This window comes from Rhinolophus hipposideros (assembly GCF_964194185.1).
Source record: "Rhinolophus hipposideros genome assembly, chromosome: 26".
NCBI lineage: Eukaryota > Metazoa > Chordata > Mammalia > Chiroptera > Rhinolophidae > Rhinolophus > Rhinolophus hipposideros.
The window spans coordinates 22,722,120-22,741,783 of record NC_138072.1 but is presented as its reverse complement, the minus strand read 5'-3'; the positions used below and the strand labels follow the sequence as shown (position 1 = coordinate 22,741,783).

General features: G+C 35.9%; 1 protein-coding gene across 10 annotated transcripts in view; it reads right to left on the bottom strand.

Annotated features, from left to right (window-relative positions):
- Positions 1-93: 93 nt before the first annotated feature.
- The window catches only part of ARID4B (AT-rich interaction domain 4B), a 119,620-nt gene continuing 100,049 nt past the window's right edge, over positions 94-19,664 (bottom strand). For 9 of the 10 annotated variants that reach the window (XM_081039491.1, XM_081039494.1, XM_081039497.1 and 6 more), the window contains 6 exons: positions 17,105-17,303; positions 10,857-12,062; positions 8,438-8,551; positions 5,921-6,136; positions 4,871-5,017; positions 94-2,571 (listed from right to left, as the gene is read on the bottom strand). In XM_081039491.1, the coding sequence (XP_080895617.1) occupies positions 2,444-2,571; positions 4,871-5,017; positions 5,921-6,136; positions 8,438-8,551; positions 10,857-12,062; positions 17,105-17,303 (2,010 nt within the window). In that variant the 3' untranslated portion in view covers positions 94-2,443. Of the gene's footprint in view, positions 2,572-4,870; positions 5,018-5,920; positions 7,648-8,437; positions 8,552-10,856; positions 12,063-17,104; positions 17,304-19,664 lie in introns of all 10 variants that reach the window. The other variant, XR_013992681.1, reaches the window with a different exon arrangement.

Sequence of the window (19,664 nt, the reverse complement as noted above, 5' to 3'; positions counted from 1 at the left end):
AGGACCTTAGGAAGCACTAAACAGATTTTAAAACTCATCTCTTAAACCAATTTCTGTGAAAATGAAGTCATCTCAAAGGTGCTTTAAAAATACACGTTTGAACCTTTTAGGCCTTAAAAAACTTTATTTTCTTTCTGTTTTAAAGACAAGATATTTTCTTGGTAGCAAGTTCTTTAAACGGGGTAAAAAAAAAAAAACCTAATTATTTATTTTAAAAGGTATGAAGTAAGCAGTGGTTCTCAACCCAGATGCATAATAAAATTACTGGAGACCTTAAAAAAATCAGCATCCAGGGACCATCCCAGACCAATTAAACCAGACCAATTAAATACAACAGTTTGAGAGTGGGGCCGGAGCATAGACTATTGTTTTAACAATGCCAGTGATTCCAACATGCAATAAGTAGAATGCAATAAGTAGAATGCAATAAGTAGAATGCACTAACAGTATGAGAGACCTGCAAAGGTCCATTTAAAGACCCCAAAAAGTGGGGGACAGGGGAGCAGCTGCTGGTAATGCTTTCAAGTGTGTTAAAGAAAAAACAACTTTGATTTTCTTCTCTAGACGAATCTCCAAGTCGTAAGTATTCATGTTCAGACTCAAGCAAAACAGTATATGCAAAGATGTACAAATGCCTAATAAATCCTGTATCTGGTTGCTGGACTTTTAAATTTTATAGGTAAAATATTCCATTTTTTGTATGTCAGTTAACCCCCTCTTGACAATACATGCTGGAGATATGTGTTCCAATCAGTCATCACATACAGAAATGAACTAAAATTACTTAACCTTTTAGAAACAAAATCAAGGATTCACAAACTATGGCATTTTATTTCAGAGCCTTTGCTTACATTTGTACAGTATATTACATAATTCTTCATTGTTTGCAGATCCTAATATATACTTTATAGCTTTTGTTCTATAAGCTTTTTCTTCAACGTTTTGCTGTCAACAAATCTTTACAGTACTGTACAAATTTGAGTAACTTGAAATCATTTTCAACAAAATTAGTTACTGTAAGCACACATTACAAGACTGAAAATGCTTTTCTTAGAAAAGTTGAATGTAAAGAATTCTGACACGTTAGCATCTAACAACAAAACGCTTCGAAATTCTCACATGTCGTATTGCCAGAAAACAAAGAAAACATGCCAGCCCCATTCAAAAAAAGTACACAGAACTACAATTAAAACAGTAAAACAGTCTGTACAGTAAAGTACTGTGTATTAACAGTGCCAGGTATTAAATAGCTTGAATGAACACATCCGCAATATACAAATGTCTTACAAAGGTGTAGAATTAAATACAAGTGCCAAACAGAACAGAGATTGGAATCATACAACAGAAAGTCAGTACAAGTGAAAACAATTTTGTGTTCATTTTGGATTTTTATACAAGGCATTTTATTTTATAGGCCTACCACCCGGATTAGCTATTTATACTTAAAATAACAACTATCCTTTTGAGACAGTTCGTATCAACAACCTTGAACCATACTAATACAGTTTACTTGTTCCTGAAGTCCTCTTGTTGTAGCTCATAATAAAATAAGCAATACAAATGAATTATCTGTATTTAAGGAAAAGAAACATTTACAAGAAAACACAAAAATATAACTGTTATAATTCATTATGAATAAATATACACTTTGAACTGGCTAAGTACAACCTTTATACATTGTTTAAGATTTAATACAGTTTATTAGCCATTTTCTTTTTTCACACAATGTATTATATCAAAATTAAAAAAAAATACTGATTTATAGAAAAATGGCAAAGTACAGTAGTTCCATTCCAATTTGAAGGGGCATGAAAAGCCACTGCAAGACCTTTTAGCCTAATTCAAACCTGTAAACATGTTCAGTCTTTTTTAAAGAGAATCTAATATTTGGTTAGCAGGATTGATGTTTGATATCCTGTTAACTGCAGGTTTTGAATTTATTACATGTGCTTGACTTATACAATTAAAGCCACCCAAAGGTGACTTGCTTTAAAAAACAATTAGCTTGTACAAATGAAAATAGGTTCATATTTTTTCATAAATAAATGGAAAAATATCAAATGCTCCAGCTTTAACAAAATACAAGGGAATACATATACAGTAAGTTATCTTACCATGTTCTGGCCAACCCAATAACTATGCTTACTGTATTGTCTCTACAGGCAGTGAAAAGCCTCCATTTGCCACAGTGGAAGGCCTTCAAGTTACCAGACACACAATTCCCAGACAAGTTGGAAACAATTATTGCTTAAGGAAAAGCAGTTCATTGTACTTTTTCTTCATAAAAAAAGTGCACTTAAGTGCCAAGTCAGCTTGTCAAGAAACAATTTTTAAATATAAAATAGTGCTTGTCTGATTTTTTTTTTTTGTGCCACTGTGCAGTATAAAAAAGACGTGGCCCTCAACAGCCATTAAGTGCAAAGTGCTTTAGCAAGTCCTGCTGTCACCTGCACTCAACTGACATTCCATTTTGTGATGAGCTGGACATTGATGGTTCAGCTAAAGTTAACATAACAGCAGCTGTTATGGAACTGGATGAAGGTGAAGAAGAGGAGGAGGATGTAGCAGCACCTAAGGAAAAGGGAAACCAAATCAACAGCTGAATGAAACGTGTGTACAACAATAAGTACAACACTCGTCCTCTAGACTAAAATTCTGCTGTATTCTCCAAAATCATTTAGCTTACAAGAGCAGTCAGTTCTCACAAAATCATGATGTAGAGAAAGGAAAATCTAGTGTATCAAGTAGCTAGACAGTGTCAAACTACAGAAGTTATGAAAAAGGAGAGCCCAGGAAATGCTCCTGCGTGGATCAACGAGGAAAAAAAAAATCGTGTGCTCTCTATTAAGACATAAAAATAACATAGAGAATAGACTTTCTATAATAATAAAACAAATGTCAAAAAGAGGTTTGAATCCAATAGGAAAGAAATCTGTATTCCACCTAATAATCTTTCCCCTCCTCCTAATTCCTGTATCTTTCTATGTCTGGAGTTTCTTATGAATTTAAATGGCGACAAGAATGGAAGACTAACAGCTTCTTAAAGTTAAAACAAAAGGGTACCTAGCTCAATTACTGCATTTGACATAGCTGACCACTCTCCTCCTAAAACTCTTTCCTTGGCCATCTTTTCATGGTTTTCTTCATTGCAGGCTACTCCTTCTCAAGTCTTGTTGGTTTTGGCTTCTGCTCAGCCCTAGCTCTAAAAGTTGGTTTACCCTAGCTTTCCTTCTCTTCTTTACTACCCACATTTCTTTTCTAGGGGATTTACTCAAGTATTGGGGCCTAAAAAAACCAGTTGCAGTAACTATTGTAAAGAGATATGCAAATGACTTGAAAATTGTATCTCTAGTTCTGACTTCTCCCCTGAGCTACGCACGTACATATCCTCCTGTCTGCCTGACATGGCCACTGGGACGTCTGATAGGCACTTCAAAGAGTAACTAACATGCCTAAACCAGGATGTCTGATCCTTTCTGTGCTCCACAACCTATCTATAACCTTGTCTTTTCTAGGTCTTTCTCATTTTCAAAACTGGCACCAAGTATTCACTGGTTGCAGCCAAAACCCCACAAGTCCTCCTTAATTCTCTCTCCATCTGCCACATTTAATCCATGAGTAAGAGCTGGTAACTCAACATTCATTGCTCTCCACCTTTACTGAAACCACGCTGGGCCAAGTCACTATCCTTCCTACACCTATTGCAATGGGCTCCGATTCACACTGCTTCAACCATTGCCACTCTAGAGTCTACTTTCCATATGGCAGACAGTGTGATCTTTAAAAATAAATAGTCCCATCATTTCCTTGTTTAAAACGTTCAAATAGCTGTCCATCTACTTAAAGTCTATACTCCTCATCCTGGCCTACAAATTTTGGCTTCTGCTTACCTAGCTGATACTTCAACCACATTTTCTCACCACACTGGTTTTCCTTCTGCTCCAGGAAGGTACCAAGTGCCTTCCCACCTTAGACTAGGGGTGATTTTGCCCCCTAGAGGACATCTGGCAATGTGTGGATACATTTCTGGTTGTCACAACTGAGAGGTGCTACTGGCATCCAGTGGGTAGAGGCCAGAGAGGCTGCTAAATATCCTATAGTGCACAGTACAGCCCCTTATAGCAAAGAATTATCTGGCCCAAAATGTCAACAGTTCCAAATTTGAGAAACTCTATCTTAGGGAGTACTTGCTGTTCTCTCTGCCTAGGACCCTTTCATGGACTGAATTGTGTCTCCCCAAAATTCTACATTGAAGCCCTAACTCCCAATGTGATAGTATATGGAGATACGGTCATGAGGGAGGTAATTAAGATTAAATGGGGTCATAGGGTGAGACCCTGATAAGACTGGTGTCCTTACAGGAGGACAAAGAGAAACCAGATATTTTATCTCCCTGTTGCACAGAGGAAGGGAAATGTGAGGACATTGCGAGAAGGCAGCTAACTGCAAGCCAAGGACAGACACCTCAGGAGAAACCAAACCTGCTGACACCTTGATCTTAGACTTCCAGCCTCCGAAACTGTGAGAAATAAATTTGTTATTAGAACCACCCTATCTGTGGTATTTTGTTATGGTAGCCCGAGCAGAGACTAAGACAACTCTTCTCCCTCAGATTCACTCTATTCTCTTCACAGTGCTTTTTACTAACAGAAAACTTACTAGGACTGTTTGGGGGTGGATGGTATGCTCCATGAAGGTGAATATTATGATTTGAGATAATTTTTTCTTTAGACAAATTTTTCCATTTTATAGATGAGGAAAATAAGGCCGAGAGATTAAAGAACAGACATACAGACATACACTCATGTGAGTCAAACTGTAGAGTCATAAACTGCTTTATGTTTAAGTAAAGTAAGGTAAAAACACTTACTTTCTCTCTCTTTCTTCTTTAAACGCTTTCTCCTCCGATCAATGGAAGCTACTTCAGATTTTAATGACAGATAATGTTTTCTGATTTCTTGCAGTTTTTCTTGAAGAATTGTGATGCGTTCAGCACTTGTCATATTTTCTAGGTCCGCTGTGAATTTAAAACTTTCATTAATATGTATTTTTGAACAAAATTTTAACATATAAAAGAGACAACATATAATGTGGTTATAGAACAAGGTCAAGACAGGAAAATTAAAAATAAGGCTTGTATATATTTGTTTCTCTAAGATATTTTTTCTAGCCTAGAACAATGCCTGGAGCATAATATATGCATCATGTTTGTCAAACAAATGAGTGTGTAGAAATAAAGACCTTATAACATAAGCATATATGCTAAAAATTCCACATTCATGTACAGTATCACCACAACATATCATTAAAAATCACACTTGGAAAAAAGACTGGAAAGACATCAAAATGTTAAATTGTTAGTTTCTGAATGTCAGGACTGTGGAAAAATTTTTCCCTTTGTTCTTATTTACATTTTTTGAGTATGCATAATTTTTAAATTGGGAGAAAATTTTTCAAAAGCTCTACAGCAATTTTCAATATCTTAAAAAATATTTCCCTGTGTGACAAACTCTGGGGTAGTCTCTCTTTTTTTAAAAAAAACTTATTGTGGAGCGTTCTCATATATACAGAAATATATATATCTATATCCATATACCCATCATCCAGCTTCAGTAATTAGCAATTCATGGCATCTCATTTATACCCCCATCCACTCCCCAACTCCGACACCAGATTATTTAAAAACAAATTTCCAACATCATATCAGAAATACCCAATGTTGATATTTTCCTCAATTGCCTTAAAATTTTTCTTTTAGCAATTTGTTTATTCAAATCAAGATCAAATAAGGTCTCTACAATGCAGTTGGTAATTATGTCTCTTAAGTTTGGCTTTACCCTCTTTTTCAGATATATAGCACCAAGAGTTACTAGGATGAAGTTTCCATGGATTAACTATCAATTCAATATATGTCACTTACACATCTGAAAACTCCATTTGTAAACTTTGGGTAATCGATTACTGGGCTCCTTGAGATCAGGATCCTTATCACCATTCTTCCCACATTTTCCTGGAGACTGCGTCCTTGCAGGAGACTTGGTACTATGCGACTTCATCCCCGTGGAAACTGATTTGACTGGCTGAGTCTTAGTTACACTTTCACCAGCAGAAAGTTCTTCACTATCGCTACTATTCGCTGAAAGAAAAATAAAAAGAAAAGCATTAGAAAACAGAAAAGTAACAAAGAATTTGTCATAGATTTTAGTGAATGATTTAAAATTAACCATTACAATTTATTACTACAGTAAAGAACTTGCTTTATAGATCCTGCCTAAAAACCTGGAATACCATCACATACAAATGCACCAGCATCTCATTTAAGAAAAACAAGAACAGAAACTCTTCTTACCTGAATTGCCAATAATATATATTTTTTAAAACAAACTAATCTTTCATCATACCTGGTAGACTGTCAAATGTATAGTATTATCTGAATGGCTTTTTATTCTATTATGTTAATATACATAACACAGAATACAACATCTTTTAACATGACTCATAGAAACTTCTAAATTTTAATATTCTACATTGTATACATGTAACACTTTCCTACTCTTTGGCCAGAAACAATAATGCATAATCATCGTATTAAATAAAGAATTCTTCACGAATAAACTCTAAACACACAATGAATTTCTTAAGTAACTCATATCATAGCTTGTTGACTAAAAATAAACCATCAGTGTTATCCTGGTAAATATATTCAGTAATTTATGAAGAATTCCAAAGTCTATGTAGTATTATGTATGCTACATCTGCCTTTGCTGACTAAAGCCTCAGTACTAGAACAGAAATGCTTACTTAACACCTGGACAGTGTACCATGTGACTAAGTGATGGCATTGATATTTCCATCAATTACCTCTTTCTGGATACAAAATATTATTTTAGATTTCATGAGAGTTAATTCACTTCACTAAATTATTCTCAGAGAATTGTATCCCATTCTGATTTACCAAGGTGTAAGCCCAATAATTAAAATGGGAGAATACAATCAACAGCTATATCTCTAAACCATATGAATATGTTAATTGACTTATTGAGAGGAGCCCTCTTAGGAAAGCCATTTAAATGGGAAAGTCCTGAAGACAAAAACATCGTAATGTAATATTATAAAAACACTTAAATTATCCTGTCAGTTATTCCAAATAATTGATCAAATTGGCATACATTTATTGATTCATTTAATAGCTACCAAAAAAGAAAATACAGTTAGGCTCTCAAAGCCTGAAAAGTACTCCAAGTAGGAAAGGTACATAGCAGCTCCTCCCACTGTGGTGTTTTTGGGAATAAAGAAACTCCACCACCTCTTACAACACATTTCTTAAGCGAATCCCCGCCCAGTCCCCCCACTGCTGCTCTGGAACCCCTGGCAACTCCTAGCTAAGCCCCCAAGGCTTGGCCCCACTCTGATGCAGTGGTCTGCCTCAGCCTGGCTTTCATGGCCTTGCTGAGCACAGCCGCCCGGGGCCCCAAGGGACGCCATATTCACCGCCTGGAAGTCATATGGGCTCAGCAGAACCTCGGGGAGCTGGCCGCATAACCCTTTTCTGCACTGAAGTGCAGCCAAGCCGGCCGATAGCAAAGGTCAGGCAGTGGAGGTGGCAGGAGTCTCCTGGAAGAGCAGCAGGAGGTCAGTGTGGGGCACCTGAAAAAAAATTCTTTACATATTTTCTGCTTCTCACTTTGTCTACAAAAGAGAGATAAAATGTGCAGCTCTCAGGAGAAATACAGTCTATATATTCCTGTCGGTCGATGGACACCCGAGTCATTGCTGAAGTTAAGTCTTGAGTTAGAGCACACTTAACCAACGTATGTACCCTTCAAAGCTACTCCTGGGCACGTAGTTTGGGGTACCAAAAGTAAAGGTAGTAACTGGATTAACTGTTGGGATTACAGCTCTAAAGCTATCTTGATTGTTCTCTTCTAGGCTGGTTTTGCCTTGAAGAATTACAAAACAATCAATTCTATTGTAATAAAAATAATTGATAATTGAAGCATTTCATAATATGTGCTATATATAACGGCAAGTGGAAAGAACTATGAAATATAAAACTAGCATAAAGATGTTGATGTTAATATTATATTGGCTGTTATTTTAGAAAAGATTACCTGCTCATTCATCAGCAATCAATACCACTGCTGACTAAGACTGAATTGCTTAATCTTAGAATTTACCTAGGATCAGAAAACTTCTGTGACTTTTTTGAGGGTAGTGACAAAATTAAAATACTGAACTATCCCACATCCTGAATATCCTTTTATTAGTGAGTAAAAATAATATATCTGCCACAGTTTTTAAAATTATAGTTGACATGCAATATAATATTACTTTCAGGTGTACAACATAGTGATTCAACATATATATACCTTATGAGGTGTTTACCACATCCGCCATCATTTTTATATTTAAAAAAAATTAGAGGTTTCACACTTACTGCCTTTTCCCTTCTTTTTGTTGTTTACCACTGTTGCTTTATGGCTTCGTTTCTGCTTTTTGGATGCACTTCCTCCTCCCTGAGCTTCTTTCACTCTTTTCTGACCTGTACAGGCTACGATGGGAAAGAAATTATTAAGTAACACAAAATAAAATCAAGCTTTTCCTAGGTATAAATTAATTCCACGTTTTAGAAGCACAGGACAATTTTGCAACTACACATATTCTTTATAAGATTTATGAATTGTAGAAATTATAATTTTAAAAATAAATTGTCATTAATGAGCTGAATTATTGCATATAAGTTAGGTTTTTAAAAAGCAAATGAAGTATGAACATGCTTCTTAGAAAAATCAGCTATAAACTAAAAATAGTTTTCAATGTAGTATTGGGAGTTTATGAGTCTAATAGTAATTCAATAATAGGCATATGCTGAAAATAAAACTGAAATTTATTAAAATTCAGTAAAACCAAAATATTAAGATTTAATTACTGGTTAAAATATTAATGATCTGTCTTATAATGATATTACTTTTTAAGTGGTATCACATTAATGGGATAAATTTTACTAGTAATTCACACTTAGTTATATTACAAATTTATTTATTTTAACGATAACTTAGTTCCCAGGGCATACCATTTACAAATCCAGCAGAGTAGTTCTAAGAAATGTTTCATCTTCCTGGTAGGAAATTGTCCCAAAACATTACAAATGTCTCCCTTTTCTTCAAGGACTACCCTAGTCCTACTTCTCCACTAGCCTTGTCTGATGTCCAGGCTTCACTGATTAATCACTACTCCAAACTGCAGTTTCTATACATTTTTCTGTATTACTAATTTGGTCCTCAGCATCTACTGGGCCTCTGTATCTTTCTAACTATATGTATTTTCTCCCAGACTATATAGGAAACTCTTTTTCCAGAAACGCATAAAGTCCTATTCTATTCAGTTCCAATGTTGGATAATATAATGACATGATATAATTAATATTATAAAAGTATGCCATGTTTGCTACAAGAAAGTTTCTTAGTCCTGTTATCAATGGTACAATCAACCTTGAGTATTTAAGACACGGCTTCCATGATCAAAAATGGAACAGGCAGTTACCCTAAATTTGGGAGTAGTTCTCAAGTTCCTTACTTTTTAACCTAAAGATTAAGATTCACTAGGGCAATACTGACCTAGTCTATCAGAAGACAAGATAGCATAGCTCTTTAAAAAAAAAACTTTAAGCTTTCATAAGATATGAAGAACATGATACAATACAACCTGTTAAGAATTATAGTTATTAAAACTTTACATTGTTGTCAAAGCCTTTCTAATTATCTGTGATGAAGGCTTATTCAATTCTGAAGATTATTTACGCCTGGACAATTCAGTTCCATGAGATAGTATATCACATGGACATATATGTTTGAATGTGAAAAAAACAAAAAATATCCCAATTTAATTGCAACTATATTTTTTATTTAATATTTATTTTTCAAAAAAATGTTTTAAGTCAAGATTTGAGTGATAATGTCATGCCAATTACATCTCAATAAAGCTGACCAAAAAAAAGATTTTTATGAAAAATCTTGGACTTAACTAATCTGATCCAGATCACATCTCTTTAAGCTTAGCTCAAAACCTACAGCTAGCATAATAAGACTTGGTATGTTACATAAAATACATACCCTTGTGTTCTATCTGTACAACGGAAATGTGTTTCAAAGCCAAGTGTCAGCCTAGAATATACTGATTTAAAGACACCTGAATGGAGTAGTTGATAAGAAAAATGATGACAGAAGTATAGCTATGGCACTATCAAAAGGTTAGTACCTTTTGGGAAGTACTAATTTGAATTTCCACTTTTAAGAACTTCACGGAAAATCAAAAAAGTATTACTGTAGGTCATCAACATACACATCGGTCCTTCAATTTGGTAGCTACGCATCTAAGAAAGCATCAAATTCCTTTACAAACTCACACAAGTTAGTCAGGCTTGAAAATCAGTTTGACACGGTTGTCTGAGGAAAGCAGTGCCTGGACAGTTGGTTGCTCCAAACCCCTACATACAGTATTTGGTTAAGGGTGGAGGGGTCTGTCAATAAATCAAAATCTTTGTGAGAAACTGTACATTACAATTGCAAAAACAATGTTACAGAAATATATTTAAGCTGCTCATGCCATAGTCAACCGGTGTATAATGAATTTTCAAATAGGTCTGGATTTGGGCCTGGGTACAAAGGACATTAAGTCCTTCTCCAGCTCTGAAATGCATTCCACTATTCATTAGTCAAATTACCTTTCAAATATCCATTTTTACCACGTTCACACAAGTATTTCACTTAAAAACCTCATGTTCTAATGAGAGGTGCTGAGAAAGCAGACTGCGAGGGGAAATCCGACGATGCGGCCGCAGAGCCTTTGCTCCTCACCTTTTTCAGGGTGCTCTGGCTCTGGCTGGTTACTACTGCTGGAGCTCACACTCGCGTCAAAGCCTGCTGGCGAGCTGTTCCCCTCCGACTGCAGGTCTTGGAGCTCCCCTGCAACACTATCCACCTCGATTGTGCTATCGGTTTCACTCTTGATACTTCGGACCTCTTCTTGGTTTGGGGCCAGCGCTTCTGATACGGTTACAGAAGACTGCTGCCGACCAGCTTCCGTGACAGTGACCGAGGAAGGCGATTCGGGGGTGGTAGGAGGGGTATTTAGCACTGAATTACTGCCACTACTTGGAAATTCCGCTTTTTTGTCACTGGCTACCACTTTATCCTCAGCAGGCTGACTGTCTGCAATGGCCGGTGGTGGCGTTTCTAGCTCGGCACTGGGTGAGCAGCTCTCCTCCTCGGCCACGGTCTGCAGTGACCCCTCTGCCAGGCCCTCCTCTGGGGCAGGGTGGGGTGGCGAAGCTGCAGCCTCAGTGTCAGAGTCTGAAAAAAGCTCCTTCAGAGTTTTTTTAGGCCACTGTCCCTGAATACTTGACCACACATCTTTTCGATCTTTAGCTCTGCTGTTCTGAAGTCTTTCATCAGAGTTATTTAGAAGTTTTATCCTTTTTTCTGCCACTTCTGAAAATCCCGAATAGAAGCCAGTTGTCCGTAGCGATTTTCTTTTTTCCTCCAAACCATTGTATTTCTTAGTTGGTGTCAGCTTTGCTTTCGATTTTTCTTCTTCATCTTCGTCTGAAGAGCTGTTGCTACTGTTTTCTATGCAAAGTGATTCTTTGTTCTTGGCCTTCTCGTCCTTTTTGCTGGGTGATCCAGTTTTTGAACACTCCTCTGTATTGCAGTATCTTCTTTTACCACGTTTTACTTGTGGCTTTGAAGATTTATCTGTGGTGTCCTTCTTAACATCCTTTCTCTTTTTTGTGACTTCATCTTCTTCATAATCAGTATCTTCAGATAATCCTTCTATATCTTTTCTTAATCTCTCTGGAGATTTCGATGCTGGTTTAGATATTACCAAATCGGCGTGGACCTTGTTTTCTTCTAGCAAAGACGAACTGTTCTGCTCTTCTTTTGAAAGGTCACTCCTGGGGTGCGTTAAATGGTCAGCCTTACACTCCTCTTTTCCATTGCTGTCCATGTCGTGCGTACCTGTCTCATCCTCCTGCTCACTGTCTTCAGCAGAACTTTCAGAAGCTAGAAAAGAAGAAAAACAATGAGTATGATAAAACTAGCAATGCTTTCTCTGTGCCAGGCATTTTATATACTAGCTTCTATATTTATACACCCTGGTTGCCAGGTTTTATTCTGTTGTACAAGTGAGGAAATGGAGCTGCAGAGCTAAGACACTCCTCCAATGATGAAAATGTCCTATGTCACGGGGGGGGGAGGGGGCAGTGACACTACCATATACTTTTGTGATAACTCATCAAATTGTAAACAAAAAAATTATGAATTTTTATTATCTGTAAATTATACCTCAATAAAGCTGATTATAATAAAGTTCTCCAATTTATAAGCAGAAAATAGTGGAGTAAGGATGTAGTACCAGGCAGTTTTTCACTCCAAAACCTGTATTGTTATATAAGCGTAGCCTTCATTTTCAATATCGCAATAATTATTCAAAGATTTTGTGAATATTGGGTTTCCACAATAAATACTTAAAGAATGACACAATTAAGTAACTGATAATCTTATATAAAAATATTTATAGAATTTATTTCTTAAAGGTTATAGTCAATAAATTCAATTACGTATAAAAAATGGGTTTTTGATTTTTACATAACGTGTATTGAGAAATTGCCCCATACCAGGTACTTTGATGGGCTTTGCATAGATCATCTCATTCAGTCTCACAATAACCCTGTGAGGTGTATGTTGTTATCAGCCTCCATTTTATAGTTTAGGAAACTCCGTAGCCTTGTGACTTCTTCAAGCACCAGAGTACATCAGAATGACACTAGGTAATTGCAAGGCTCAATCACAAAAGGCCAGCAGTTTCTCACCTTGTTCACTGGACCTCTCTCCTAAAGCCCTTAGAGAGATTCAACCATCACAAAGAGCTCGAAAAAGTCAAGATGAAATCTAATTGTAAGTCATTTGACTCCAGAATTTAGAATCTTAACTGAAACACTCTACTGAGAAATCCACGTAACATATATGGTTAAAACAAATTCAAACTCATAATAAAGCACCAACAGTTGTTCTTTTTCTTCCTTCCCCATCCTCTAGTTTTATAACTAGTTCTTCTGATAGTTAATTATCATCAATCTCTTAATAATATTCTATGTGTTGATTTATGAAGTTTAGCCTTCTATAAGCAGTGAGAATTTTCTCTTAATACCCCATTGCCCTTTTGCCATACTTTCTATACGTTTAGTTAATTAAATGGAGTATTTATAACATGTAAATGTAGCTCCTTGGAGAAATAAATAGTATACTTCCTTTCTTGTACAGCCTTTTATTTTTCCAAGTTTCCAAAAGTTCAGTTCTCCACGTTATGTCTTCCTTTTTCATGTCTTTCACAAATTTATTTCAATGACTCCATTAAGTCAAGCATTCTATCCGGTTCCCTTAGTCACCAAATCTCTACCTTGGAGGCCTATTTTCTGCTCCAGTAGCTGGCTGCTCTTGGGGTCAGCTCTAACAGCCTCATCCCAGAATCCCCTGCACTGCCTTCTCTTGACCTAGACTCACAGTTAAATAAATTTCCTATCTTCTTTTCGGTTTATTCCCATATTGCGATGGAGCACATTATCTAGTAGTTTCCTAAAACAGGTACATGGCAGATAAACACTCTTAGTCCCCCCCATGTCTGAATACTTCCTTACCCTCAAACTTTATCGTATAAGGGCTAGTTTAATCAGGTACACAATTCCAGGTTGAAAATTACTTTCCTTCAAAATTTTGAAGACACTGCTCCTTTGCTTATAGTGTTTAAAACACTACTTTCATTTGTCTTCTCATTCCTGTGTAGTGACATTTTTATTCTCGCTATTTTATAATTTCATAATAATGTACTATGGCATGGCTCTTTCTTCATTACTTCACGTGCATGGTGAGCTCTTTCTATTTAAAGATTTATGCCTGTCAGTTTCCTCTTTTAGTTACTTGCTAATTTCTCCTCCCCTCAAGTCTTATTTGACGCTAGTGATATATACATGTATATATGTACATATACATATGGAGAGAGTGAGAGGGCCAGCACTATATATAACTCGCTGAGGAATAAGGTACAAATCAATAAATCAATAATATAGTTGTGAGACAGCTCATAAGAAAACCCTAGCTGGGTTTTTAGTTCTCGTTTATTTTTCAAAAATCCAATTGCTTTTCACAGTTACATATAATTAGATATGCTGTCTTCACGGCTTTTTGTTTCCTTGTGCTGTTTGATATGATTTTAGAAGCACTTCTAGTGTCTCCCCATTATAAAACACGAAAGGAGATATAAACATATGAATATATTCAAACAACAGTGGTCTGTGTATGTGGTTACTTGTTAATTTCTCCCCCCTTGTTTTCACTGTTCCTAGATTGATACTCCGTGTCACGTTTTTCTAAAATTTCCATCACTGCTTTCTTGTACTCTCTGGGAGATTTTCTCAACTTTAAATCCTAAGTGGTCTACTGAATTCTAATTTCAACTTTTAATTCCAAGTTTTTTCTTGTTCTTTGTTCCTTTTTCATTACATCCTTGGTTTCAGATACTTACAGGTTCTCTGAAATTATTTAATAATAAGAAGACACAGGTTCTGAGATTACTTCATAATCAAAGAGCTAATTAATAGCTCATTTCTGTTACCTTCATTATCTCTCTCTTCAAAGGCCATTTCTTCCATTTGTTTTAGTTTCCATCTTTTATATTGGAGCCCTCCTTGATTATTCACATTTAAGGATGACCTACTAAAACTTGACTGGCACCACTCTATTGACAGAACTTATTAATGGATATGCTTTCTATTAGATGATTCATCAAGACTCTGGTTCACTCAAGGGGATGTGCCAAAATGTGGAAGATTGTTCTCTGGAGATATTCAATTTCTCCACAGAATTTCAACCACCATCCACCCACCTTTCTCATTCTGTTCCCAGCCCATCTCATGCTGAGGGGAGAAATTCCTAGCTATCTGTTTTCTACACTCACACATGGGATCAATTTTTTTATATATATGCATATAGATACACATACATATTCACATCAACAATCATATTCTACCTGGAAATATCTGAAGTGTCTTGTATTTGATCTATGGTAAAAAAATAAAGTTTACCAAGGAAAAGAGAATATATGAAAAGAATAATTGATATGTTAATAATATGCCAATATGATGTTCACTGTTGAATGGTTTGCAATAGGAAAAATAATGGAACTAACTTAAATGTTTTTTATCATCAACAAATTAAATAAAACAAGTCACATATAAAGAATCAGGAATTGGATGAGCTTTGGACTTCACAGAAACAACACTGGAAGCAAAAGCAATTGAACAATACCAATAAAATAATGAAGAAAAAACTTCCAACCCAGCTAAATCACGAATGGAATAAAGATATTTTCAGATGTGCACAGTCTAAAACATTACCCTTCCCCTTAATCACTTGTTCCTAACAAGTTACTAGAGAGTGTGCTCCACCACAATGACAGTACACCAAAGAGGGTGAGAAAAGACATGAGATCCCCAAAACAAAGGAATTCCAAGGACTACTTTAAAGAGAGGCCTCTCAAATGGGGTCTCCCCCAGAAGAGAGCCTTGCACCAGGGGTAGAAGGACAGCAGTCCAGACTAGTATAGTATTACCTCTAAAGAAAGCCACATTGAGGGCTAGCACCACCAAGATGCCTGTTGGCCCCTGTGGTCTTTGAACTCAGATTCTTTATGTGTATATAGCTTGTTTTAACCTTCCAGCTCTTCCCACAAAGGGCCATACCGGGATCGGCTGGCGACATAATTTTACCCAGCAGAAACATTCTCATGACCTACCCCTGATTGGTAAGCCCAGGATCAGAGAAGACAGAGGTGACTTAGCACCCCTTAAGTATGTCGCTGTCGGTCATCCACTATGACAACGTCTGGTGTTTTGGGCAGTGAGCCCTGGTGTTTCCCAGACCTCCCGTATGACCTTGCCCCACTGAATTCCCTTTGAGAGGCTTTTATAAACTCTCAGAGGCTGAATATAAAATCAGAATATGACCTGGAGACTATTCGGATAACATTCTCAGGGAGGCTTCATCTAAGTAGAAATATCTTTTCTTACAGATAGCTCGGCTTATGCTTGCTACTCAGTTTTTAGAAAAACTAAACAATATCCTCTTTAAGAATACATATATGTTTAATACAATTCTAAAGAAAAGGAAAGAAATAATTATACTAAAATCTGGATATTAATTACTTCTGGAGAAGATGTTCAGAATTCTTTTCAGTAAATACTATACGTTGATCACTGAGATAGACATAAAAATGTTCATTATTATTCTTTAAATTATATATATTTTCCATATACTGTTCTGTATGTGTGATGAATTAGAAAATTATGAAAAATGAACTTCAGAATATTTATAGCATTTGGTTTATAGAATGAGTTCATGTAAATATCCGTCTGAAATAAGAGACAAGAAACAATTTCCATTACACTCAAAATAAAACCCAAACTCTCTTAGTTATGAGAAATGTAAAATCTTTTTATGGAGATACATTCTTTCACCACCTTTGACAGAGCAGATCCCCTCCCCACCCCTCTTCCCTGCCAGACAGATTTACTAAGTCTCCCCCTCCAGTCCTCATCACTTTGTTATTTGATAGTTGCATCCCATTCTGCCTTAAATATTAAGCAGTAATGCCATCATAAAAGAGAACATAATAAACACACTCAAGACAAGCAAAGTTAAATATTCTTTACAAAAAAATTCAATATAATTTTATAGTTTGGTATGTCATAACATAAACCATGCTTTATAATGGCAACAGAAAAAATGGTACCTGAAAAAAAGTATAGTTACTGTACAATAGGTGAAATTTTAATTAAAATTTAATGGTGCCCTTGGATCTACTAATAACAGAAATATTTCTAAGCCTCAATAAATAGCTGATTTTATTTCAAAGAATAACAGAGCCAAAACAATTCTGGTTCAATTAAAAAACAGAATTTGATAATGTCACCAAATTACCTTTTTAGAATTTTGATTTATAAAAACTAAAAACAAACACTTGTATACAACAGGATGTTTGCTATATTTACCTTGAAGTCCATTAAGAATAGAAGTAATTTCTATGGATTTAATATGAGCTGTATCAGAGTTTTTGGCATCAGTAAGATCCAGCTTAGATACCATTTCAGGAGATGAATTTGTCTGAAATGGTGGTTTTGACAAGCGCCGAAGTTTACAGTTTTTAGGAGAGTATTTTTCATCTTTGTCTTTTTCTTTGTCTAATTTATTCTAGGTTAAGAAAAAATATCTCATGTTAGCCATAATTTTTCATGAGGCACTATTAGTAACAATGTTAATATTCATTTTAACTCAGTTATAAAATATATTATTAAATAATACAAAAAGTATATAAAAAGCCCCTCAAAACAGCCAGCCATATTTTCAAGTTATTTAACAAATACTGCAGGATGAGCAAAAAGTTTTTGTCTGATATTTATATTTACATAGTGGAAATAAATGAACAATCAGATAGGTAATTAAGATTAGCAAACCTCCATACTGTTAATAATTGGTATTACAACTTCTTCAAAATTAAATCACAATAGGCTCAAATATTCGTTTAAAAAAAGAAACTCAATTTCAGTCTGGTAATTTTAAAATCTGGAACATTCTCAACATAAAATGTGGGTTAGGAATGACAAAATTCCAAATGTCTTCATTCAGTTGACAGCTGGGAGTAACTCGACATAAATTGTCTGCTGTAAAGTCAAGTCGGAGGCAACCTTCCTGTCTCATTGATAAATTCACGTTTTGGGGGAAAACTGAGAAATTTTTTCCAATTCTCTGTTTACAAATAGACAGGCAGAAGCTAACTAATATACTTCCTAAAAACTATTTTGAAAATTTGTTCTTAAAATAATTTATAGGAAAAATAATTTAGACAAGTTCTCTACATGATGTAGCAGAAAACAATTGTGAAGTCCTGTTACACAATCAGACTATAGAACCTGAGTGACTATCTTACTATTCTCCAAAAATGGTACACAGCTAGTAGTATCACTGTGGACACACAGAAGTTAACTCATTACGCATAACAGAAGCTTTAGGGTCATGGTTCTCCTACGACCTGCAACATTAGCATCTTCTAGTAATTTATTAGAAATGAAAACTCCTGGAACCAGACTCAGTGCTAGAGAATCAGAAACACTGGGGATGGGGCCAACCAACCTGAGTTGTACCAAGTCCTCCAGATGACTGTGCCAGATACGTACTCAAATGTGAGATCCACGGACTTAGGAATCGGGGCTTAATACTCAGAATGCATTGAGAAGGCTTCTGTGCAGGTAGACTACCACAGCCTATTGATGATTAGAGCTGTTCTAATTTTTCTACTGCTGCCATTTCATCACTTCATTGCTTTATACCAGAGGTCATCACACACCTCTGAAGGCAGAAAGTCTACCCCTCTCAAAGTTCAACTACGGCTTGTAATGGCTGCCAGAGGACAGCCTTGAAAATAGTGGTTCTCAGAGTCAGATGAGATAGAGTGGGGTGTACAATATCAAATATTTTCCAGGAAGCTTTTTCAAAATTCACATGCCTCTTTCCTTATGACCAGGAGTTTTACTATGCCTGGGAGAGGCCAAGAACTTAACTGAGAACTAAATGAGTATTTAGAAAAAACTCCCCATATAATATTCTAATATTGCTTCTCCCATCCCTACCCTATCCTCTACCTGAGAAATACTCCTTTTAAACTTGCTTAGTGTAAGGAAATTGGCTTTTTAAGTGCCACACACAAAAAAAATTTTTCTAGTGGATAAAAACAATGCTAAATATAGTATGATTTCTATACTTTTCAATAAAGACCAAGAGTTACAATGAAAAGGGCTTGAGAAGGCCTCAGCTCTAGCTACCGGGTTGCTATGCCAAAACTTTAAAAACATGGATCCAATTTTACAGTGAGAAAGAATAACCAGCTCAGGAGAAACCTTTCACTATTTGGGATCACTAGCTGTAAAGTAAATAGCTCCTCACTTTTAATACGAAAATTAAATTTCAAGTATACCATTCAAAATATTACAGAGCCAACAAAAGGACAGAAAAAGTTCTAAAACCTAGTTAATGGTCTACTTTCTAATAACACATTAAAAAGACTTAGCCTTAGAAAGAATAAAATTAGGTCATACCTAAAAGTAACATTAATTTCCATACAAGCGGCATCTATGGAGAATGCACTAATAGGGCCGTGTGAACGTGTCCTAAGCCCTATGTATCCAGTCAAGTAAAGATGAAGAGAGAGGGCTCTCCTCTGCCTTCAGACACCTCCTTTCCTTCCTGAGCAGTTTGCAGCTAGTACAGTAACCCAGGGCTCCAGGCCCACTATTTGTAGGCTCCTAGTTGGAGACCAAAAGCGGCAGGACATGGTTGAAGTGGGTAAGTGAAATCTGGCTGGGTGGACTTCTACAACGCTGATACTTAAAACTGAAAAAGCCTCAAAGATCATTTAGTACTGTTTCCAAAATGCCTTTTCATAAGCTGACAATATTAATTGTACCCAAATCTAGTTTTTGATCAATTTGCTATTTCAAGGGAGTATTTCCAACTCTACTAACACTAAATGCACACACACAGTGAATCATTTGGTAG